Genomic DNA, 24,759 nt, shown 5'->3' with positions numbered 1-24,759 from the left:
GTGGGGACCACAAAGGCAAAACAATAGAAGTAGAGATTTCACAATCACAACGGTTGCTAAGTGATTTCTTGCCAGACAGAACGCTATCAAGCAAAGTTTCCTTTAAAGATCTTAAGATCTGTTTCTTTATCTGATGGTGGTGGGTACTGTTGGACGGGAGCCTTCTTACCAGCCCGATGTTACACTGTTTTGATGTAATTTAGATGGAATGTGAGGGTGTGACTTTCTGCTTCTTAGCTCATGGCTGCTGCTGTCCATATGTGGCGGCTGCTGCTACTTACTAAAGAAAAAGTCCTCAGTCCTTACACTCTCACCAACAGAAGTTGGTTCAATAAAATATATTACCTTTCTCCACTTGTCTCTCTAAAATGAAATGCTACAGGCAGAAGTGGGAGGAGCATGACTAGACCAGCTGCCTGGTTCAAAGAGCTCACTCTGGGTTCAAGTGTTTGCATTGACATCTAAGCCAGCATTACAGCCCTCCTAATTCAGCTCTGGCAAGGCAGGTATGGGCCTGCATGGGACGGAGGGGTGGCACTGCCAGCAGCACCAAGCTTCTGCCCCCTGCAGGAGAGAGCGGGGGGCGGAGAAGAATTGGCCTGGGTGGGGCCCCCCTAGAGTGTGGGCCCGGTGCCATGGTGCAAGTGGCGACATGGTAAATCCACTACTAGGTGGCAGAGGGTTGATTCACTGAACTGCCCTGACTTCAAAGGGGGAATGCAGCATGGCTGAGGCAGGCAGGCAAGGACAGCAGGGCTTGAACCAACTGCCCCCGCCAGCGAGCTCAGCTGCCACCTGTCCCTGCTGCCCTGAGTGGTTCCTGTTTCTGGCGCTCGCCGGGGCTGCCACCTGTCCCCATTTTCCCAGGAGTTTCCCTTTTTTAGGTAGCTGTCCCAGGAAACCTGTAAGTCCTCCCAGCCCAGCCCTGGTTGTTGTCAGTCACCCTCAATGGCTCCCCCAGCCCTACTGTCTACACCGTGGGTGGCAGTGCCTGTGCAGAGGGTGCTTGGGTCAGAGTGTCGGGGAGGGGGTGGCTTGGGAGCAGCAAGCAGGACAGGGGGAGCTTAGGAGCAGCAGCACCCAGTGGCTGCCACGTACATACCAGCTGCAAGGGTCACCCTGGGCAGGAATTGGGTGGATCTGGCTTGTGCTGCATTCTGTGTGGTGAGGTCAGTTCCCAGGGCAGCCCTGGGAGCAGGAGACAGGATGGGAGATGGGGTCTTGGGGGGGGGGGGGGGGGGGGGTTTCCGGGGGGGTGGGGGGGGGGGGGGGGCAGGTGGTTTCCAGGGGGTATGCGGTAGGGCAGGGGCAGGTGGTTGTCCTGCTCAGAGGTGGCAACCCTAGCACTCCCTGAGCCACCCTGCATGTAACCTAGATGAAGCTTCTATAAGGTGGTTAGAAAACCATTCCCAGAGAGTAGTTATCAGTGGTTCACAGTCATGCTGGAAGGGCATAATGAGTGGGGTCCCGCAGGGATCAGTTCTGGGTCCGGTTCTGTTCAATATCTTCATCAATGATTTAGCTAATGGCATAGAGAGTACACTTATAAAGTTTGTGGACAATACCAAGCTGGGAGGGGTTGAAAGTGCTTTGGAGGATAGGATTAAAATTCAAAATGATCTGGACAAACTAGAGAAATGGTCTGAAGTAAATAGGGTGAAATTCAATAAGGACAAATGCAAAGTACTCCACTTAGGAAGGAACAATCAGTTGCACACATACAAAATGGAAGTGTATGCCTAGGAAGGAGTACTGCGGAAAGGGATCTGGGCGGTCAGAGCTAAATATGAGTCAACAGTGTAACAGCTGAAAAAAAAAGTGAACATCATTCTGGGATGTATTAGCAGGAGTGTTGTAAGCAAGACACGAGAAGTAATTCTTCCACTCTACTCAGGCCTCAACTAGGGTATTGTGTCCAGTTCTGGGTGCCACATTTCAGGAAGGATATGGACAAATTGGAGAAAGTCCAGAGAAGAGCAACCAAAATGATTAAAGGTCTAGACAACATGACCTATGAGAGAAGATTTAAAAAATTGGGTTTGTTTAGTCTGGAAAAGAGAAGACTGAGAGGGGACATGATAATAGTTTTCAAGTACATAAAAGTTTGTTACAAGGAGGAGGGAGAAAAATTGTTCTTCTTAACCCCTGCGGATAGGACAAGAAGCAATGGGTTTATTGCAGCAAAGGAGGTTTAGGGTGGATATTAGGAAAAACTTGCTAACTGTTGGGGTGTTTAAGCTCCAGAATAAATTGCCTAGGGAGGTTGTGGAATCTCCATCACTGGAGATTTTTAAGAGTAGGTTAGACAAACACCTGTCAGGGATGGTCTAATCTTTAGTCCTGCCATGAGTGCAGGGGACTGGACTAGATGTCCCTTCCAGTCCTATGGGTCTACATCTGTCACTCCACCCAGCTCTCAGTCCCACAGTCTCATCCCTCTGTTGTCCCTCTTGGAGCCCACTCCTTTTCCTTGTGCCCTTGCCACACCTCTGCTGGCCTAACAGGAGAGTAACTCTCTCTACAGCAATCTGTGATGCTCCTGTTTTTTCTTTACCACCACCCCAGCCAATGGGCAGGTTCAGACATTCAGCCCCTGGGAGTTCCCTCCGGTATGTGCCTCTGCACACATATCCTGCCTCTTCTGCCTGGGATAGAGCAGTAGGGGCTTGGAAATAACATCCTGCATAGGTGAATGGGGAGTGAGGACTAATGATTAGGGGGCTGGAGCACATGACTTATGAGGAGAGGCTGAGGGAACTGGGATTGTTTAGTCTGCAGAAGAGAAGAATGAGGGGGGATTTGATAGCTGCTTTCAACTACCTGAAAGGGGGTTCCAAAGAGGATGGCTCTATGACAGAACAAGGAGTAATGGTCTCAAGTTGCAGTTGGGGAGGTTTAGGTTGGATATTAGGAAAAACTTTTTCACTAGGACTGTGGTGAAGCACTGGAATGGGTTACTAGGGAGGTGGTGGAATCTCCTTCCTTAGAGGTTTTTAAGGTCAGGCTTGACAAAGCCCTGGCTGGGATGATTAGTTGGGAATTGGTCCTGCTTTGAGCAGGGGGTTGGACTAGATGACCTCCTGAGGTCCCTTCCAACCCTGATATTCTATGATTAAAGTCCATGAGTTTCTTTACACTGGAGTGTCACTTTAGTTCTGATAAGGCAGCCTATGGATAGCCCCCCCCCCCCGAAATACATACGCTGTCATAAACACCCGCATACTCCTTAAGCATAACCAGCCTCAAGGTGGCTTCCTGCAGTTAGAACACTGTTGGGATGATGCATTGGGTCATGCAGATCCAGCCACCTCCAGTGCCGGTAGTTCCATTCTGCCTCCTTAAATCCTCCACCACCCACTTTGAGTGAGATATGCCCTTCTTGTTCAAAAGAACTGCCCAGCCCCAGCAGCTGCATTTCAGGGAAGAACAAAGCAGCCCCGCTGGTTGGGCTGCAGTGGCACTTGCAGCTGTAAAGTTTTGTGAGAAAACTTTTTATGACTTACTGGGGAAACAGGAAAGCTCCTGGCTCAGAGCAAGGAGCAATGACCCACTACACAGCTAGCCCAGAGACCTGGTTAAAAGAGCTCTCTCTGGGCTCAAGTGTCTGCATGGGGATCTAAACCAGCATCACAGCCCTCCTAATTCAGCTAAGGGCTTCCTGGCAAGGCAGGCATAAGCCTCCACAGGACAAAGGGGAGGCAGAGGGTTAATTCACATAACTGCCCTGACTTCAAAGGGGGCTGCAGCATGGTTGAGGCAGGCAGGCAAGCAAGGACAACAGGGCTTGAACCAACTGCCTCCACTCAGGATCCAGACCCTTGGTGCCCCTGCACTCGCCAGCGAGCTCAGCAACAGTAAATCCTGGGAAGGGACTAAGGTGATGGGACAGACTGTCTCCTGCACTGGGCAGGGCCCCAGTTACGTTCCACCACCCTGGAGCTGATCATGACTGCCCACTGATCAGAACCTAACTGCCCCTTACTACTCCATTCCCTCCAGGCCTCGTCCCACACAGCTTCCCACTGTGCGATGGGGATGGTCCTGACCGACTTGGGGAAAGCCCTTTGCAAGCTACAGATGGGAAGCCCTGAGGGCGCTCTGCAGTGTCCAGGCTAAGCCGGGGGCTGTGACACCCAGCATCGCACATACCCCCATCCCAAGGGAGAAGGGAACAAATAGTGCCTGGACCTCCTAAAAGAAGGGTTTATTGTCATCATAACTTTATTAGAAAGACATTTACACAGACCAATCTTTACAGACGCAGAAAACAGTGACCAACAGGGAACAGGTTTGTCTGGAATAAGGCATCCCCATTTGGTATAAATTAGTATTTTATACAAGAATCACTGACAGACACCTGAAACATTACACAAGAGCCAGCTCTGCCTACCCACTCGGCACCCCTCACCGCATGGAGCCATGCTGGCACCATGGCTCAGTGCTGGGGAGGGGTATGCCCCCCACAGCTGGCCCTCCATTGACTTCAGTGTGATTGGAGCCGAGATCCACAAGGGGAAACCCCTGGTGCAGAAGCTTCAGGGAAGGGAGCTTCCTGCCAGACTAGCCAGTGCAGATGCTAGATCCCCCACCTCCCTGCACCCTGCCAGGAGATGGCGCTCCCAGGGCCTGTGTCATAGCGCCACTGCAGTACCAGGGGCACTCCAAAGCAGCAGGCCTCCCAGGCTCAGATCCTAGCACCCATGCCTGGGAAAGCCCCTCTTCCAAGGGCTGCTCCTTCACTCCCTCCTCCAGCTCTCGCTGTCCTCGCCACATGCACAGCAAAACAGACTGCAGGATGGGCATGGAGAGACAGTCATGTGGCAAGGGATTGGGCGAGGTTGAGCTGTACGAGATCCTCTGGGCCCAGCAGCCCCCTCCCCCCACCCCCTGCCAAGGGGCAGTTGGGAGAGTCATTGCAGAGCAAGGGCCAGGGCACCAGGCCATCTCTGCAGCACCATGCACCAGACCGGTTCATCCCCCATGGGGGAAGGTGGGAGGTGTTCAAAGACATTGAAGGGGCCCTGTGCAGGTTTAGCACCACAAGAATAAATAGACCCACCAAACCAAACACCACCTTATATGCATGCAGATGAGGTGCTCAGCTCTCTAGCGAGTGGAGGGGATGGGACTAATGGGGGATTGCCTAGGGAGCCCAGAAGAATAGTTTCTCCCTCTGTGCTTCTTAGCCCCATTGGCCTTCTCATGCCAGACACGGCTCCCAACCCCTAACATGACACTCCCTCCCCCCCACAGCTGCACTGGAGCTACATGCTCCTTGCCCAGCCTCTGGGCAGGCTAACAAGAAGCCAAGACAGCAATGAGACCAGACAGGCTCATTACAGTAGTGCTCTTCCTCCCCGCCCCATGGAAACACCAAGGGAGCAAGCGCAACCCAGCCCAATCCCCTCAGCCCAGAGATCCCCACGCACAGGAGTCTGCGGTCCTGCTGTTTTTGTGAGAGAGAGAGACAGCCAAGAGGACAGAGGGAGCTGGCAGCCAGGCACCCTTCCAGTCCTGAGCGGTGTTAGGGGCCCACTCAGGATTATGGGGCTGGCTAGGTCAAAGTGAGCCCTGGGCAGTGTCCCCTCTGCCAAGGGCTGGAAAGAGGCAGGGATCCGTCCCAGCCATCAGCAGGGAAAGGGGAAAGATGCCAGTGTCTGCACCCAGTTTGGGTGCCGGGTCTGCAGAGACAAGGCGAGGAGATGCCTACTGGGCGTGTGCGGATCTGTGTCTCTGTATGTGGGGGGGGGGGGGGGGGGCGGGGGTCGAGGTGCTGACAGCTCCATCGGGGCGGCTGCATGACAGGCTGGTGGACAGGAGGAGCCTGCCCACCTCAGCAGGCAGGAGCGCCGCACTCAGAGCTCCATGACAAGCAAACCAGTCTATAAAGCAGAGAGGACAATGGGAATGGGCCTTCAGGGGGCCAACAGCAACCCTGCAAGTCAGAGGCAAGGAGACAAGTCAGGGGAGGCAACAGCCCCCACTGGGAGACTGACCCCTCCCCCCAGCACCCAATCCAGCCCCACGCAGCTCCCTCCTGCACCTTTGTGATAGGGACACAAACCCAAGCTCTCCTCCTGCTTAAGAGGCTGCCCCCAGAGCCCATTCTGAGGAGTGCAGAAAAATCACATCTGGCTTTCTATTCTATAACCAAGCAAATGGTCCTGGGGGAGCCCCCCCAGCCCCCAACTGCAGATACTCCAGCAGTTATGACCTCCAGGATAATCTCAGGGGACCCCACTCCCTCTAGCGCAAACCCTGGTAGCTATGAGCAGCTGGACTGAAGCACTGCATCCACTGGGGATGGATTCTATTCACATCTGCTCTATGGACAGCAGCTCTGAGCACTGTCCCCAGCCCAAGACAGGTGTTCAGTGTCAGAGGGCTAGGATGAGGCCTGTAGCTGGAGCACTTGTACTCTGTTGTGATTGCTCTCCCAGCTGTGGTGCTTCCCCCACATGCCTGCACCTCCCCAGACATGCCCTGCCACACTGTGCTGGGCTGGTCCCACTTGGCTCCCCCACCGTCCCATGGAAAGACCCATTACCTGTGCTAGAAAGGCATGGGGCCCTTGTGGGAGAGACGGGGTCTTGGACGCCGGGACTTTCGCCAGCCATTCTGCCGGTGTCCTGCTCCATTCCGCATCCCCTTGGGGTGTACCAGGTTCCGGATGTTCCCTTTCTCCAGGTCTCTGCCATCCGGCACCTCAGACAATGGTGCTGCACACAGAGGAAGCAGGTTAGTGCCAGAGACCCCTGCCCACAAAACCCCTCAAGTCACACACAGCAGGCCTGGCATGTTCCAGGGCTCCAGCCTCCCAGAGCTCAGTGGTTCCTGAACCCTATATTCAGAGCCCCCGCCAATCCTGCCCCAACTCTTGGCTTTCAGATCCTACATTCTGTCTTGCTGAACATAAGACCCATACTGGGTCAGACCAAAGGTCAATCTACACCAGTATCCTGTCTTCCGACAGTGGCCAATGCCAGGTGCCCCAGAGGGAATGAACAGAACAGGTCATCACCAAGTGATCCATCCCCTGTTGTCCACTCCCAGCTTCTGGCAAACAGAGGGTAGGAACACCATCCCTGCCCATCCTGGCTAATAGCCACTGATGGACCTAGCCTCCATGCATGTATCTAGTTCCTTTTTGAACCCTGTTATAGTCTTGGCCTTCACAACATCCTCTGGCAAAGAGTTCCACAGGTTGACTGTGCATTGTGTGAAGAAATACTTCCTTTTGTTTGTTTTAAATTTGCTGCCTGTTAATTTCATTTGGTGGCCCCTAGTTCATGTGTTATGAGAAGGAGTAAATAACACTTCCTTATTTACTAGTCATGATTTTATAGACCTCAAATCATATCCCCCCTTAGTCATCTCTTTTCCAAGCTGAACAGTCCCAATCTTATTAATCTCTCCTCAGATAGAAGCTGTTTCAAACCCCTAATTTTTGTTGCCCTCTTCTGAACCTTTTCCTGGTGCATTTATCATGGAAGGACCTGCCCGGAGCCATCCCAACACAGACGGTCCACATGTCTGTGTGAAGAGGCCTCCTCTCCCTCCCAATCCCAATCCAGCCCCACGCAGCTCTCCCTCCCAATCTCAAGGTGAGATGGGCAAAGCCAGGGGTTGTTTCTATGGGGGCTGGGCAGGGCTGGCCTCTCCCAGAGTTGGCTCTGTCACGCCCTGCTGGGCTTGCTTCCCCAGCTGCCTGCCAGAAGGACTCTCCTCTGGAGAAGGAAAGTGAGCTCAGCTCCCTTGCTCAGGGGTGGGCTGGGATCAGCTGAAGCCCCTCACTGAGGCCAATTCATTTCCTTCCTCCTGAGGATGTATCTTGCGGCAGGGCTGGGGAGATATTCTTGGAAATTCCCTCCTAGGACTCCAGCCTTCCTTGGGACAGTTAACCCCAGCAGAGCCCCTCCTCCCCCCACCATTACTGGCTGCACATCAAACCTGGCCCAAGCACAGCAGAGCAGGTCACCATTTCCTGCTGCTTCTCCCACCCGCAGGGAGAGGGACCTGCTGCATTTCCTCCTCTCTTCCTGGCCTTTGAATCCTGCCCAGTGCCACAAAGGAGGGGAGATTCCTATGGGAAGAGCCAATGGCTACCCCAGGCATGGTCCCTCTCCAGCCAGGGTTGGAATTCAGCCCCCACCACATTGGGCTATAGCAGAAAACCAAGTGCTGCATCTCAGCCCACTCCCCCAGTCAGCTCACTCTAAGCAGGGGCAGAGCCCAGGGCACCCAGCTGCAGAGAGCAGCCTCCCAGTCTTCTGCAGAGTATCCTGGGAGGGAGGGAAGCCCCTCTAGGGAACCCCCTCAACAGACTTCTACCCCCAGGGCAGTCTAGTCACTGCTCTGGGTTCGGGTACAGGATAAGCCCAGGAACACCAGTGGCTAGTAACTAGTCCACTGCTCTCAGAGCCATTGCCAGGAATTGGTTACTTTGCACTCTTCACTCTCTCTCTGGATTCAGTGGCTGGATTTGCTGCCTCTGGCTGGAAGCCTCCTGGGATATTGGCTCTCGCTTCCAGACTAGCCCCTTGGGCCTTCTCAGCCCAGGCTGTGGTTCCAGGGTCACCGACAGGTGGCACATCCCTGCTGGGTGTCAGCATCCCAGCCAGACCTGCCCATCGCCCAAGGCAAGGTGCACAGAGTGGTGATGGAAATGGGCCCAGAGTGTGCAGCCTGTTTCCTGGATTACCCCCAGCAGGAGCCATTAGGCTGTGGAGTGCTTCCTGGAGTGACTTGGCCAGGTCACTTACAGCCCTTGGCATGGTGCCATGGGGAATTCTCTGGCAAGTGGGGACAGTTCATGCCAGCAGCCAGGGCTCCTGGTATCCCTGGATCAGATAGCAGCCTCAGCCCATGCTCACACTCACAGGCTCTGCATTCCACTCCCCTGCCCTGCACACAGCCGCCCCCAACCAGTAACCATGAGCCGCCACTCCTCCCCACGCAGACACCAGTACCAGTCTCCCTCCCTCTCTCACCTTGGAGCTTTGGGGCAGCCTGCCTGAGAACCCCGCATATCTAACTGCACACACAGCCCCACAGAGCAGCTGTGCCTGCTTGCACCACTGCACAACCACTCGCTCATAGTGTGGAGTACAAACATGCAGCCTCCATGTACATGCACCACATACTGCCCTCCCTTCAGGCCACTCGCATGGGCTGTCCCTGCACCCCACCATTCCCCACCCCAGGCTTCCCTGCCTAGACCCACCTCACACACTTTGCAATTCCCTGCACTCTTTGATCCCAGGGTCTCAGCAGACCCTGTGGGGTGGAGTCTGTATCTATACTAATGACACCTGGTGTTGGAGCTGGGATGGGGGCACACACACCCCCATTATTCCTCTGTACCATTCCACCACGCTGGGAAACTCCGATTAATCCAGTGAGAAATGCCCTGAATTCAAGCAGTCTGTCCCCTCCCAGGCACCAGGGCTCTAGGCTGCCCCTAATCCCCTGGGGAGTCACACAGCAGCTAGTCTGCAAGAGGTCCTGGGTTGTGATGCAGCCCCATGCAGGCTAGGCTGGGCCCTGGGATGATCCCATTACAACGCTGACCCCCACCCCCTAGACAGCTCAGCTTGGAGCTTGATCTGAGGCAGGGAGAAGGTGGGGTAAGCTGCCCTCCCCTGTGCCAGGGAGACCCCTCCCCATTACAGTCATATGAAGGCAGCCTGGGCAACCTTAGCCAGAAAGGGGAGATGGAGGCCAGGGCTCCCCACAGCCACATCTCCAGAAGGCCGCTGGTGCCATGGTTCTGTGCCTGAGGCAGAGAAAAGGAGGATGGGGGCGGGGCGGCAAGTGGCCCTCCCAAGCCCTGGCCTGGTCCCAGGCTCCAGCCCCCTCTGGTTGCCGGATGGCACACAGGCTCCCGCAGCTGAGACGTGCTCTGCCCTGTCCATGTGGCGTTGTTTTGCTGGGCTCTCCAGCCAGCGGTTCTGACAGGATGTGGTTTGTTATCACCATGAAGAGCGCTTTGTCTGTGCTGGACAGAGGGGGAAGGAAGAGCCGCCAATTCCTGTCAACAAGTCTCCATCGGTGAGGTGTTGATTAGCTCCCAGGCTAACTTTGCGTGTTCTGCCCCACATGCCAGCCAGGATCAGGCTGGCACTGCCTGCATCTCCACTGCCAGGGCCAGACCCTGCCCTGCTAGACCATCTGAGGTGCTCTGGCTTAGCATCATTGGGCAGGCTCTCCCCCGCCCGGCATCAGGTCTGCTCGGCTGGCGGGGGGGGGGGGGCTCACCACCTCCAGAGCCACAGGGCCAGTCCACAGTAACTGGACCATGGGACCCCAACCCCCCTTAGCCAGACACTCACTACTTGAGGGCACAGCATGACTCCCTGGCCCGACCCCCCTCCTTTGCCTTCATGGATGGAGGGGGTCCTGGAGCTTTTCCTGGCTGCAGCTTGAGGCCCAGGGCCGGAAAGAGCAGAGACCTTGTGGCTGTGGCCATTGTGCTGTTCAGCACAGCCCTGCTGCTCCTGCAGCCCCCCCAATGCGCTGCACAGTCTGGAACCCCTCCCTGAGGCGGCACCTGCAAGGGCAGGGCCATTGCACTGGCACAGAAACCTCGGGCGCAGCTGAGGTGTTTTCCCCTCATGGATGCACAGTCTGCAGCAGCTGTCCCAGCCCTACAGCAGAGCTCATGGTGGGGAAATAACCCTTTCATCCCACTCACAGGGCGCTGGTCTACAGCATGTGTGGGGCTGGAAATCCCCTCCTGGTTGGGGTTCCGAGGCGTTGGGCCAGACTATGACCACAGTTCTCCACCTGCCTACCAATTCCCAGGCTGCTCCGTAGTGGGCGCCTCACACAAGAACCCCTTGCACCTGCCCCACCTTTTTCATGCCTCCTCCTGCCGCTCTCAGATGCTGGTACTGCTGCTGCCTGTCCGCTTGTTCTGTGCACACAGAAGCTTTCAGCCTCCAGGGCTGTCACTCAGACACCTTCCACCAGCACTGCTTATAAGCACCTATTTTTCTTTTAAGCATCTCATTAGCTGCATACAAAATCTGCCACAGCCTGACAGCGCCAGCGTTTGGAGCACAGCAGGCTTCTGCTCCATGCATTCCCCGGATGCATCCTTCACTGCTCCAGCAGGGAAGGAAGTAAGAACTGGGAGAGAATTTCAGACAGCACCAGAACAATGGCAGAAAGCCCGGGGAGCAACTGTAAACAGGAAGGATACAAAAACGGGCATCAGATGCCCTCTGCACACTGAAATCCCACCTCCACTCTGATGCCAGGGATCTGGGAACGAGCTTCCTGCCTACCTGAACAAGCCCAGTGGCACCTGGTAAGTGGCAGCCACTACAGCAGATGCAGCTGGGCGGGTGCCAGTCTGGCAGCTGGTATTGCCATATGGGCATCCTGCCCATTACAGCCACCAAAGCTCAAACTGGTACCTGTGGGCTACAGGCAGAGGTTACACTAGCCAAGGCCAAGAGAGCCAGCTCTCTAGCTGTGCCAACAGGAGACGTACTTAGCTGATCTTGGCTGGGAGTCACTGTGGGCAGCTCTCCTGGGATCCGTTGACACTCAGCATCAGGTGTTCTCTCCCCTTCTGCCTCAGCTGGCTCAAGGGCACACTAAGCAGAGTTTCTCTAGATCAGCCTGAGACCCCACAGCTATCTGCAATGCCACTTAACCCCATAAAAACAACAAGGAGTCTGGTGGCACCTTAAAGACTAACAGATTTATTTGGGCATAAGCTTTCGTGAGTAAAAACCTCACTTCTTCGGATGCATCACGAAAGCTTATGCCCAAATAAATCTGTTAGTCTTTAAGGTGCCACCAGACTCCTTGTTGTTTTTGTAGATACAGACTAACACGGCTACCCCCTGATACTTAACCCCATGTCATCTGGAAGCTCTTTCCCTTTCCCATGACACTCCGATAAACACACACCCTATCGCTGCCTTGTAAGTTTAGCCTTTGTGCTGCTATGTTTAAAGCATGAGCCTGTGACTCCAAAGAGATGTATTAAGTCCCAAACGACCTGCGTTTGTGGGCCCTGGCTAGTCCCTAGCAGTGCAGTGTAGCCACATCACATTGCCAGATAATTAGCAGTCACTGCTGCAGGGAATGGAATGCCTGGGGAGCTGTGGGGAAGGGCTGGGGACCAAAGGCCAGACTGCTGGGGGGGTGCTGTGGTCACGACACAGCCATCCCTGCAGCTTTGTGCAGGAAGCATGCACACCAAGCCCCATGCTAGTCCAACCTCAAGCCACAGCTATTATCTCCTCACTTTCCTGACCAGACACATTCACCAATTAAATAGAGCTGTTGAAGCCAAACCACTCATCTGCTCCTGCCTTCCCCTTGTAGGGGGAGTCAGCGTCTGTCACTGGTTCTGGTTCCTGCACAGAAAGTTAACTCCTATGGCAAGTCTGTTCTTGCAACAGGTCCCCTCCTGCCCTGCAGGATCGCCAGAGGGCATGGGCCTGAGGCAAGGGCCCAGGTCAGGCATGCCACTTAGGGAGCAGGTAGTGCCAAGGTCAGGGCAGCCTGGTGGGGAAGCCCAGTGCTCTCATCCCACACTCCCATCCCTGCACAGACAACCCCGTTCATCCCCCCTGCCCTGCTATGTCCCCTTCTGGCTGCACACCAGCAACAGCACGTCCTTGCGCCCCATCGCCCTTCAGGAACCCTGGCAGGGGAGCTGCTATCAGACCAAGCAGGGGGCTGCTTTGCTGCTGGTTAGGAAGACACACGGCCATGCCCGTTAACTGAGCAGATCCAGCTGGATATGAGAGCTGGCAGGAGCAGTCGGCACTGTGGGCCTGGGGGAGAGGCTGGGCAGATCGGTGCCCATCACAGCCCTCGGCCCCAAGGAGAAGCAGGACAGAGAGCCCCGGGCCCCGAGGCCGGGCGCTGAGCGCGGCCAGGGCTGGTACGATTCGCTGCTTGCCACAGGTGTCCCGGCGCCCAGGAGAGAGGCCGCTTCCCGCAGCCCAGCGCCAGCCGCTTCCCGAGTCCGGCCTGTGCAACAAGTGCCGAGCCGAGCCGAGCCGGGCAGGGGCTGCGGCCGGCCCCGGCGCACTCACCTCCGGAGCCCGCGCTCAGGGCGAGCCAGAGCAGCAGCAGCGCCAGCAGCCAGAGCCGCACGCTCATGGTAGGACCGGGGCTGCAGCCGGGCGCGTCGCTCGGCGGGGAGGGGCCGGGCTCTGCCAAGCGGCGGCGGCGACGAATGCACCCGCTCGCGCCGGGGGCTGCATTTGTAGCCGAGCCGTGCGCCTGGCTCCCGGCCTGCCCGGTCATGTGGCCGCGGAGGCTGGCGAGGGGCCTCCCCTGCTCGCTCCAGCACCCACCGCACGGAGGGGGGCGCGGCCAGCCCGGCCCCGCCCGCCCTGGGGCACTGGAGAGCCCGAGCGCGGCCCGCTGCGCGCCTGCCACCTCCCTGCGCAAGGACTTCGAGCGACCCGGGCGAGAGGAGCCCGACCCCCTGGGGGACCCCTGGTCTAGGCCTCAGTTTTTCGAACTCCTTCTCCCTTCGGTGTGTGTCCCCTGCCCCACCCCGAGCCCACAGGGCTCCCAAATCAACATTCCCCTGTGTTCTCTATAGGTGTCAAATTCTGTCCCCCACCCACATACATACAGAGAAGACCTGATCCTCCCCTCCTGGTCCCCGTCTCATCATCTTCACCTGAGCAGGCTGGGGGTACAGCGCTCCCCAAGCAGGGCTCCCTGCAGTGTTTGAAACAGGTAATGAAACAGGTGCTGGGGCTCAAGCAATTTTTTTATTTTCATAACTGATTCACCAAGACCAGAGGTGCCAGGGCTCTGAACTGCCAGGCCCAGAGGTGCCACGGTTCAGTCCTGGCAAGCCCTGGCACAAATTAAGCAGTAGTTCCCTTCAGTGGGTGTTTCACACCTGCAGTGAAGGAGTGGGAATGATGAGACATGGTTCAAGGGCTGGGAGAGGCAGCCCCTAAAATGAGATTGGTTTATGCTCAGCACGTGGGAAGGCAGGGGAATCTCAGGCAATGGTATGTGAGCATCCCTGTGAGAGTGCCTCACTCTGCACCCCAGTCTGGTGGGTGTGAGATCAGCATGTGAGAAGTAGGTGATGCTCCACTACCCCCATAGCCCTGGGAGCAGGAGAGATAGCGCACCTGGGGAAGATGGGGCAAGGGGTGGGCTGCAGGCTCCTGTGGGCAGGCAAGAGCTCAGTCATTCCCCAGAAGTGGCCCAGCAGAGCAACCCTTCTGGCCTCCCCAAAAGGAAGGGTAGAAAATGGGGCAACAAATACCATTCCCTCCCCCTCCCCCAGAGAAAAACAACTCCCTGGGTTGCAGGGAAGTGGCTCAACGGAATATACTTCTCCCTGAATGACTGTTCTGTTTTGTGTTGACCTTGGTTCTCCAGGTCCATAGAGAGCCCCTTCAGTTGCTGGAGGGTCACCAGCTTGTAGTGTAGGGTAGGGCCCTGATCCTAGGCTTGTCCACGGGAATGGGGAATGCAGCAGACAGACACTTCCCAGTTTTCTGTGTCTGTTTTCAGCGCTTGCTCCACAAAAACAACAAGGAGTCCAGTGGCACCTTAAAGACGAACAGATTTATTTGGGCATAAGCTTTCATGGGTAAAAAAACCCACTTCTTCAGATGCACTTTTCAGAAGTGTTTTTTTTACCCATGAAAGCTTATGCCCAAATAAATCTGTTAGTCTTTAAGGTGCCACCGGACTCCTCGTTGTTTTTGTGGATACAGACTAACACGGCTAACCCCTGATACTTGAATGCTTGCTCCAGTGGCCTTACTGAGGCAGCACCTATATGATAGCATAGTGCTGTATATGCTATGGGCCCGGTTCTGAGCACCATTCCATTGCTACAAATCAGGAGAAATAACATTAAACACAATGAGCCAGATCCTCCACTGTCTGGCACTGTGTACACCGCAACACCTCATGTGTACAAAAGGAGTGCAGAGCTGGGGTCGGGGTGCAGAAAGCATTCTGATTTGGGAGCATTTCACATCTTCGTGGCACATGTCTTTAGTGAGGATCAGGGCCAACAGAGTTACAGCCGTGTAAATGTAGGCCTGAATGTGACTCTACTCTGGGTAGATTCTCATCACTTGGGATGTAGAGAACTAAATTGAACAAATCATTCGGTGACAGAATTGGTGGAATCAGAAGCATCAAGTCAATGTGTTTCTCTCCCTCTATCTAGCTATTTCTAAGCCCCCATCACCCTAGAATCTGAGAAACTCACAAACATTGATGAATTTATCTTCACAGCACGGCTGGGAAGTGTTGTTAGCCCCTGAGGCATAGAGAGACCATGTGACCTGTCCAATGGCACACTTGAAGTCTGATTCAGAGCCAGCAATTGAACCCAGATGTCTTGAGACCCAATTCTGCGCTTTAGCCAGGAGCCCAGCCCTTTTCAAAGAGCCATGCATGCCGTTCGTTATTGGCAAGCATTCCAGTGAGCAAATCCCCAAAAGGCCACAAATTTTAGCATGAGCACTTTTCATTTGTCATTGGTCGTTCACTATTGTTTAAAAACTTTCAGTCATCCAATCATGAAGCAGAAACAATGTCCTGTGGCTTAGGAGACCAATCACAGCACGAATAATGAATATCAAATATTGACTCTTCAAAGTGAACTGTTTGCAAACAATCTGCAGGCTGAAATGTGTCAAATACACTATCAGGCCAACCCTTCCAAATAACAGTTACATTTGCAGAAGTCACAAATGATTTGCTAATCGAAACCAGGACTAAATTCATAATAAATACTATTCCTAATGAATAGTTCACCCAGCCCCACTGCTAGCTAATTCACAGCAGGAACCCGTCTTGCTTTGGACACGGGTGGGGTCAATGCCCAGCAGTAATGTCTATTCTAGTTCGGATTGTGATGATTCTGTAGATACAGAACATCCCTGTATTTCAACAGCCTTACATTTCTTGCCCAGCGGCTCCTCAGCAGCGCTTTGTGGTCAGCGCTTTCCCTGTCCTCCCTGTTCAGCATGGTGTCTGCAGTCAGCTGCATTAAATCTCAGCCTAGTCACTTGTGCCCCTCTTTCAGCGACAGCCTCAATTGTGAGCCCTGCTGGGTGCCTGCAGAGGAGCAGGAATGTTCCCTTGCATAGGCTACCCACCTTGCTGAACCTATATGCTGGGAGAGTAGCAGCTGCCAGGCTGCTATATTCTGCCCAATTGGGTGAGCAGGGATGGGAAAGGGCTGGAGCCCTGGCTTCACGCTCAGAGAGCCAGGGAGTGCACCAGAGCCAGGGCAGAGGGAGAAGTAATCTCTGCCAGCAAATGGATTGGGACCCATGATTCTGCCCTTGGAGCAAGCAGGAACCCAACTCTGACTCAGAATCAGATTCTGGTTCTGGCTCTGCCCAAAGCCCAGCAGCTACACACTGCCCCTTTCTGGGGCTGGACTGTAGGGAGACAATGTCTCTCTTTCCAATCCCTCTCTGCACTATGCCCAGGGAGCGGCTGGCCAGAGGTGCCCATGCAGCGATGCCTCTTCTCCCTGCGAGGGTTGTACCCTTTGTAAAGGACTCGCCTGTGCTGAGGGCATTCTGCACCAAACAATTAAAAATTCTGCACACAATATTTTAAAATTCTTTAAAATTCTGCAAATTTTATTTGTCAAATAAATGTGGAGGCTCAAGCATGGCATTGGGGAGCACAGGCCACTGGCTGCATTGGGGTTGGGCGGATGGGGGAGCAGCTCCCTGTACAGGGATCCCTCCCACTGCAGATGAGGAGAAATGGGTGCAGGAAGTGTGTGTCTGTGGGGTGGAGTTTGCAGAGCTTCCTACAGCCAGGGGAGAAATCTGGGGGGGGTGTCTCACATGGCCCCGGATGCCGTGCAGGGGAAGAGGAAGTCCCACTGGGACTAACAGCTGAGCCCAGCACAGGGTAGGAGCCACCAGCTGGGTCTTCCCCAGTCCCATTCACTGCCTCACAGTGATTTACCTCTCTGCCAGCTGCCCTGGGCACCAGAAACATACTGCTGGAGAGGGCCCCATGACTGCTCTTGGGGCTTCCCTTTGCTTCCCTGTCGGAAAGTTATTTTTCGGCAGGGAAGCAAAGAAATCTTCAGGGGACATAAATTCTGTGCATGTGCAGTGGCGCAGCATTCCCCCAGGAGTAAGTAGGTCACTGTTGCAGTCATAGGCGCCAACTCCATGGGTGCTCCAGGACTGGAGCACCCACGGGGAAAAATTGGTGGGTGCTCTACACCCACCGGCAACTCCCCACCCCGCCCCACCCCCCTCGCTCCAGCTCCCCTCTGCCTCCGCTCCCCCTCCTCCCCTGAGCACACTGCCGCGTCCTGCTTCTCCCCCCCCCTCCCTCCCAGCGCTTGCACCGTGAAACAGCGTGGCAAGCCTGGGAGGGAGGTGGGAGGAGAGGGAATGCGGCACGCTTGGGGGAGGAGGCGGGGCTGGGGCGGGGATTTGGGGAGGGGTCCAATAGGGGCACAGAGGGGCAGAGTTAGGGTGGGGACTTTGGGGCAGGGGTGGAGTCGGGGCGGGGTCAGGGGCGCAAGCACCCACTGGCGCAGAAAAAAAGTTGCAGTGGAGCAGGTTCTCACAGGGACCATATTGAAACAGTGTCCCTGCTTTCCCATGACCCAGCCTGTGTGGCACTGGGCCAGTCTGCCTCCTGCTGGGCAGCTCCATGTGTGACGCTTTTTGATACTGAGGTCCTGGAGTAGCGAGAGGAGCTGGGGTGGGGCTGCTGGGGATGTGGGTCTGGAAAGGGGAGTGTTGGGGGAAGGGAACCATGGAGCTGGGTGGGAGGTAAAGAGCCTAGCACAGCACCCAACGCTGTTGGGGCACAGCAGGGATCCCAGTGCTCCCTGTTGATTGTACCCTACCCTCCATCCCCACTTCAGTAGCCCCATCCCCAGCAGAGGGAGCAGAGAGGGACGGACCAGTGGTCACCTGAAATCTAGTTTTTTTTCTCCTGCTGATAATAGCTCAGCTTAATTAATTAGCTTATTACAGTTGGTATGGCTACTTCCACTTTTTCATGTTCTCTGTATGTATATATATCTTCTTACTATATGTTCCATTCTATGCATCTGATGAAGTGGGCTATAGCCCATGAAAGCTTATGCTCAAATAAATTTGTTAGTCTCTAAGATGCCACAAGTACTCCTGTTTTTTTTTAAATCTAGCATGTATAGTGGGAAGAACTGCACCGTTCTGCCTCCTGCTAGGCTTGTGTGGCACAGCTGGGCATGAGCATGGGGGGCCAGGCAGTGAGAAGCATTAGTGTCATGCGCTTGGCAGCTCTGAACCCCTTCCTCAGATTCCTATGGGTCCCAGATCAACACGCAGGCTTCCATCCTCATGCTGTTCCCATTGCAGTTAGTGAGTCCAATTCCCAGCTGTCTGGGACCTCCAGGAGAGCACAGTTCCCTTGCTATCCTGAGGTGCATCTCACCTGGCCCTGCTAATCTCTGTAGATCTTGGCCAAATCCTGCACGGTGTGCTCCGGTAGCAATCCCATTCTGGCCCCAGACTGTGGTCTTTGGTAACTAGTCTTTCACCTGCCTCTTCCCCAGACTTCTCCTGTCCCGCCCAGGTCCTCTTGAGCTTTCAAGCTCAAGCACTGAGTGTGTGAAACACTGAGGCAGGGTAAATGCTGAGCAGCTCTGCTCCCTCGCCATCTTCCTCTCTCTGTGGTGACACTGCTTCAGCCCTGCAATTCCTCCCACCACTCAAGCCTTTGTACAGTGGGTGTATTTCCTGGGGCACTCAGCTGACAAGATTTCATTCTGCCTCCCTAGCTTTCCATTGATCTCCCCTGCTGCACTCCTACTCTGCTTCCCTGGAGTTCCCTCTTGCCCTTCAAGTCCTCTCTGCTAACCACTCTGGGCTTTTGTTCCCCCTGTTTTTCTTCCATGTTCAACGTCTCCTGCATTTCCTTAATGTTCCCCAGGGAGCTTCCATCCTTCCCAGGCATCTGGCCTATCAGTAATGCTGTCAGCAGCGCTGCTTCCCAGGAGATGGCTCCTTGCTTCATTCCTCAAAAGTTACTTTCATGAAGCCAAAACCTCTGGGGTAGCTACCTGCTAATCAGCACTCCCTCTGGCTAGCGTCCAGGCTCCCTCTGGCTAGTGTCAGGGCTCCTTGGCATGTGGCCTCAGTCATTTCATGGCCCCTTGCTTCCTGATTCCCTTTTATCTGTAAGTGCTGGTGCTAGATGCAAAGACAAGGAGTTACTGTAATTTTAAGCACAGTTCAAGAATGTACTTGGTTGGTTCTTGCTGTGTTTGGAGACGAAACCCTCCCATGAGCACCAAGGCCTGTGACATTATCATCAGCAGTGAATAAAGGGCGGGGGAGTAGGGGGGAGGAGTGAAGCTCCCCTTCCTCTGTTGAAAGCTGAGGGAGAGTTTTCTCCTTCTCTACAGGTTTGGGGGTTTGGTGTTGCCCATGACACCCCCCGCAGCTTGGAGCAGTGCTGCTAACCCACGGCCTGGTTTGAAGGTGCAGTGGTGCTGCCCTGCCGGGGTCCAGTGAGCACTCCACCATTTCCACCTTCCTTTAGCCAGGAAGATCAGACACACTTACCACTCACTTCCCAGGAAAGGCAGCACAGTGAAGTGCAGAAGGGCACACGTTTCCTGTGAGTCACAGACCACAGGTCCGTGGTGAGTAGTAGCTGCAGCAAGACTGAAATACCTCCAGAGCCAAATCCAGCTTTGTGAGGCACGTCTCTGTCTGGGGGCCTGGCTGCTCTGACAGGACCTGGGAATATGTTCGGCTGCATCTCATGCGGCCTCTGGGATGTGATCCTTTACCCCAAACATTGCTATTAAGCTGTGAATAAAAGGGGACGAGCTAGGTGGTCATGACCGAGAGAGGCTACCGACTTTGCTCAGTTGAAGAGGGGGTATCCTCAAGTGTCATGTCTCGTGAAGAAGGCCCAGCATTGTCCCAGTCAGCCCCTCACCCCGAGCATCACCGCACTTGGCGATGCTCTCCAGCAGCTGGCTGTGCAATGGGAACGCTCACCCTAGAGTCACATGTCTATTGTCCTCCACATTTGGATGCATCTTTTCTCTTTTCTAATGCAAATACTCTAGGGCAGAACAAATCTCCTTTCCACTCGTCCTAGCCTCTAGGGCTTGGAGAAGAGACGAGTGCCAAGGGATGTCTGGGACGGCCCACTTGCTGGTGAAGGAAACCCAGTTTGGCCACTGTATTCTAAAGCCAAGGCAGCTGTGGCTACTAGTGAATGGAACAAAGACAGAATAATCCAGGAATTCCACCATCTTATTCCCTCCCCTTTGGAAATCACAAACACTCTGCATGCAGTCAGACCAGCACGAGAAAATCATGAGGGCTCAAGTGACAGAAATCTGGTGTCCTGGGCCAAAGAGGATGGATTTTAAAGAGCCATTATTTCTGAAGCCAGAACAGAGAGCTGGGGAAAAGCGCAATCTGCCTTGACCTGGATTCATGGTGTTCTGGGCATGAAGGCAGAACGCAGCTCTAAGGTCCTCTAGTTGGACCTCCTAAATCACCCAGGCTGGAGAATCACCTGGTGGTTTCTGCATCAAGCCCATAGCTTATAGTTGAGCTAGAGCCTGTCTTTCAGGAAGGCATGCCATCTTGATTTAAAGACTTCAAGTGTGCGAGTTTCCCCCTTCTTTACCTGGCTTGGGGGTTCGGTCATCCCTACATAAGTTGTTCCAAGGGTTAATCCCCCGCACCATTAAAAACGTGCACCTTATTTCTAGTCTGAATTTGCCTAGCTCCAGCTTCCAGCCATTGGATCTTGTTGTGCCTTTAACTGCTAGAGGAGGGGTTCTCAAACTTCATTGCACTGCGACCCCCTTCTGACAACAAAAATTACTACACAACCCCAGGAGGGGAGGACTGAAGCCTGAGCCCGCCTGAGTTCCGCCACCCTGGGTGGGGGGCCAAAGCTAAAGTCCAAGCTCCAGCGCCCCAGGCTGGGATGCCAAAGCCAAATGCCAAAGGCTTTAGCCCCAGGCAGGAGGCCTGTAACCTGAGGCCCACCACCCAGGGCTGAAACCACTGGGCTTCAGCTTTGCCCAAGGCAGTAGGACTCAGGCTTCAGCCCCAGGTCCCAGCAGGTCTAAGCCAGCCAGCCAGCCAGCCCTGGTGACCTCATTAAAATGGGGTCCCAATCCATGGTTTGAGAACTGCTGCGCTAGGCTAAAGAAGCCTTTAGCATATGATCCCTGCTCTCCATGTAACACAGAACCGGACTCTCTGGTCCAGTCAAGCTGCTCCCAGCCCAGGACAAGAGAGTGGCAGGGGTCTCAGCTGATCCTTCCCTCCCAGATAGTGTAAAGCCAGCTCTAACCTAGGCATGGCCCCAGGGACTGTCCTGGCATCTGGCAGTTGCTAGTATGCAGTGGTGCCCCACTCACATGCTTTTGTGACAGCTTAGAAACCCTGCTGGATGCAGCACTAACTGCTCCTTATCAAAGGGCTCACATGGAGGTCAGCAGAAGTCAGTCTGACTCCAGTGGGACTTGGATCCAGCCTTTGCTAGGGTGCATGCATATGGAGTGCCTCTGCCTTGAAGGGCCTGATTTTCAGAAGTGCTTTGTACCAGCAGTTCCCACTGAGCCAATGAGGCTGGAGGGTGTTCTGCACTTCTGGGTCCTAACCGCTCTCCTGACATGACCAAATATACCTTGCACATGCGTAGTGCACCCCTTTCACTTGCTAAGAAGAACCTCATTCCCTTCAAACCAAGCAAAGGCCTGCTTCTCTGTCCAGGTCAAGGGGCCCTTTCTGACCTCTGCCAGTGCAGTGCAGCTAGCTATAGACTTCCTCACATGCAGAGGGTGTATTTTGTCCATCCACTGAACAGAAAAATAACAGGAGGGGCTGAGCCGGAGCTTCCAGACAAAATGCCCTTTCTGTCAAAGACCCATGGTGGGAAATTTCAGACTCAAAGATTTCAGGGGCTAATGAGTGTGAAAAAAACATTGGGCTGGGTCATGGCAGCATGGCAAGACAATGCATCTCGTACTTCAGAACCTACACTTCAGTTTTAAAAATCTGAAGCTTCTAGCCTTTATGACTGCAGAAAACCTTCAAAAATTGGAAGCAAGTCCAATTAATGTAGTGACACCTGCCTGAGTCTGCAGAGAGCCTGAAGCAAGAGCTCTGACCAGTGTGAACTGCCCTATTCATCTCAACGGGGTGCTTAGCCTGGTACCTGGGAGGAGTGGTAGATACGCTGGAGGGTAGGGACAGGATACAGAGGGACCTAGACAAATTAGAGGACTGGGCCAAAAGAAACCTGATGAGGTTCAACAAGGATAAGTGCAGAGTCCTGCACTTAGGACAGAAGAATCCCATGCACTGTTACAGACTAGGGACCGAATGGCTAGGAAGCAAAGGACCTAGGGGTTACAGTGGACGAGAAGCTGGATATGAGTCAACAGTGTGCCCTTGTTGCCAAGAAGCTAACGGTATTTTGGGCTGTATAAGTAGGGGCATTGCCAGCAGATCAAGGGACGTGATCATTCCCCTCTATTCGACATTGGTGAGGCCTCATCTGGAGTACTGTGTCCAGTTTTGGGCCCTACACCACAAGACGGATGTGGAAAAATTGGAAAGAGTCCAGCGGAGGGCAACAAAAATGATTAGGGGGCTGGAGCACATGACTTATGAGGAGAGGCTGAGGGAACTGGGTTTGTTTAGTCTGCAGAAGAGAAGAATGAGGAGGGATTTGATAGTTGCTTTCAACTACCTGAAAGGGGGTTCCAAAGAGGATGGATCTAGACTGTTCTCAGTGGTACCTGATGACAGAACAAGGAGTAATGGTCTCAAGTTGCAGTGGGGGAGGTTTAGGTTGGATATTAGGAAAAACTTTTTCACTAGGAGGGTGGTGAAGCAGTGGAATGGGTTACCTAGGGAGATGGTGGAATCTCCTCCCTTAGAGGTTTTTAAGGTCAGGCTTGACAAAGCCCTGGCTGGGATGATTTAGTTGGGGATTGGACCTGCTTTGAGCAGGGGGTTGGACTAGATGACCTCCTGAGGTCCCTTCCAACCCTGATATTCTATGATTCTATGATACCTAATGGTAGTATTTTAAATATCAGCATTGTGAAATATTGCACTGTTGGTCAAAGCTCACCACAAAGAAACAGGCAACGGTCAGCGGGTATCACTGCATACTGAGCATGGAAGGAAAGCCAGGGGAACACAGATGGAAAGATACCATCTTCTTTTGGTGTGGTGAGTGGGCGGAGCTTGGGATGTGGGTGGAGCTTGGGCAATGCTGAGAGTTATTTTTCCAGTCTGACACCTGGTGAAAATCAGGGGAAGAGGGACCGTGATGGAAAATGTTTTGATGGGTGCTGCCAAGGTCCTGCCGTGCTGTAAACATCTGCAGCACAGGCACGCACAACAGCAACACAAAGGAGACCAAACTGGAGCCCTGAGCTCCGTGGGTGTCTCTCCAGTGTGCTGAGAGCCTGGGGGGAGAAACAGGAAGAGAGGGACTGCTCCTGCAGGAAGGATATGATGCCACAGGTGGTGCTGTGACAGATCAGCTGCCTGGAGTGTCCGGTATCAAGGGATACAATGGTGGAGGGGGAAGGGGGGTTGACACATGTCGCCCAGGCATTCTGGCTCTGCTTCAAAGCCCACTGACTTCAGTGTCAGCTCAGGCCCTTAGACTCCATCTGCACTGAAGCCCTTGTGGGCTCCCCGGTGCCAGACCAAGCCCCTGGAGCAGTTGTGGGACCCCACAGTGCGAAAGGCTCCCAATTCTTACCATGGCCGGTGTGATTGCGCCTGCCCCCAGCAAGCAGGGGTGCCCGTGTCCAGCTGTGCAACAGGTGCTGGCTGGTGCTGGGCAGGACATCCGGCGGGCAGGGCTGCCTCCAGCACAGTATTGCCAGCTCTCCCAATTTCCTCGCGAGTCTTGCCATCGCTGGTGTTCATCTCCGAGCCCTAGCTGGGGGAATCTGGGGGTGGCAGGAGATCCCATGCTCTGCTGTACACAAAGCGGGCTCCAGTGGTGCAATGGGTTAGCACACAGTACTTATAAAGCAGTGCTGCATGGAGTGATGCTGAGGTTGTGAGTTTAAGCCTCATCTGGAGCATCAGTTTTAGGAGATTTGATAGCAGCCTTCAACTACCTGAAGGCAAGTTCCAAAGAGGATGGAGCTCGGCTGTTCTCAGTGGTGGCAGATGACAGAACAAAAAGCAATGGTCTCAAGTTGCAGTGGGGGAGGTCTAGGTTGGATATTAGGAAACACTATTTCACTAGGAGGGTGGAAAAGCACTGGAATGGGTTACCTAGGGAGGTGGTGGAATCTCCATCCTTAGAGATTTTTAAGGCCCATCTTGACAAAGCCCTGGCTGGGATGATTATTTGGGGATTGGTCCTGCTTTGAGCAGGGGGTTGGACTAGATGACCTCCTGAGGTCCCTTCCAGCCCTGATATTTTCTGATTTTATGATTCTATACACTCCCAGCACTACACTGGGCAGGACGGGGGACCCATGCAGTGAATGGGAGCGACGAGCACCCAACACAGCAGGCAGCTATCCAAACACAACTGCTGCAGTTTGAAAACTGCTCGTGGCTTTTAATCCTGGCATGTGAGTTTTGAAGCCTGACACAGGGTTTCTGGGAGCCTGGGCATGACGATGCTGCAGCCAGGCCTCAGCCTTCTGCCCACTGCTCTGAGGGCTCCCACCTTGGCTCTGTCACTGGTCACCTTCCCAAAGAGAATCAGCAGAAGAGCTAATTGTCCATGGGCTCA

General features: G+C 54.3%; 1 protein-coding gene across 5 annotated transcripts in view; it reads right to left on the bottom strand.

Moving 5' to 3' along the window:
- Positions 1 to 13,295, bottom strand: part of APLN (apelin) — a 51,220-nt gene extending 37,925 nt beyond the window's left edge. For 4 of the 5 annotated variants that reach the window (XR_004647137.1, XR_004647136.1, XM_034781734.1 and 1 more), the window contains exons 1-2: positions 13,062 to 13,295; positions 6,548 to 6,719 (exon numbers count right to left, since the gene is read on the bottom strand). Coding sequence is in view for 3 of the 5 variants with exons in the window: in XM_034781734.1 (XP_034637625.1) it covers positions 6,553 to 6,719; positions 13,062 to 13,275 (381 nt within the window). In the remaining 2 variants the exon portion in view is untranslated. Of the gene's footprint in view, positions 1 to 5,242; positions 5,936 to 6,547; positions 6,720 to 13,061 lie in introns of those variants that run through there. The other variant, XM_034781732.1, reaches the window with a different exon arrangement.
- Positions 13,296 to 24,759: the final 11,464 nt, after the last annotated feature.

The sequence above is a fragment of the Trachemys scripta genome, chromosome 9, assembly GCF_013100865.1.
Source record: "Trachemys scripta elegans isolate TJP31775 chromosome 9, CAS_Tse_1.0, whole genome shotgun sequence".
Lineage (NCBI taxonomy): Eukaryota > Metazoa > Chordata > Testudines > Emydidae > Trachemys > Trachemys scripta.
The sequence above is the reverse complement of the archived record's forward strand: the minus strand, read 5'-3'. Positions and strand labels throughout refer to the sequence as shown.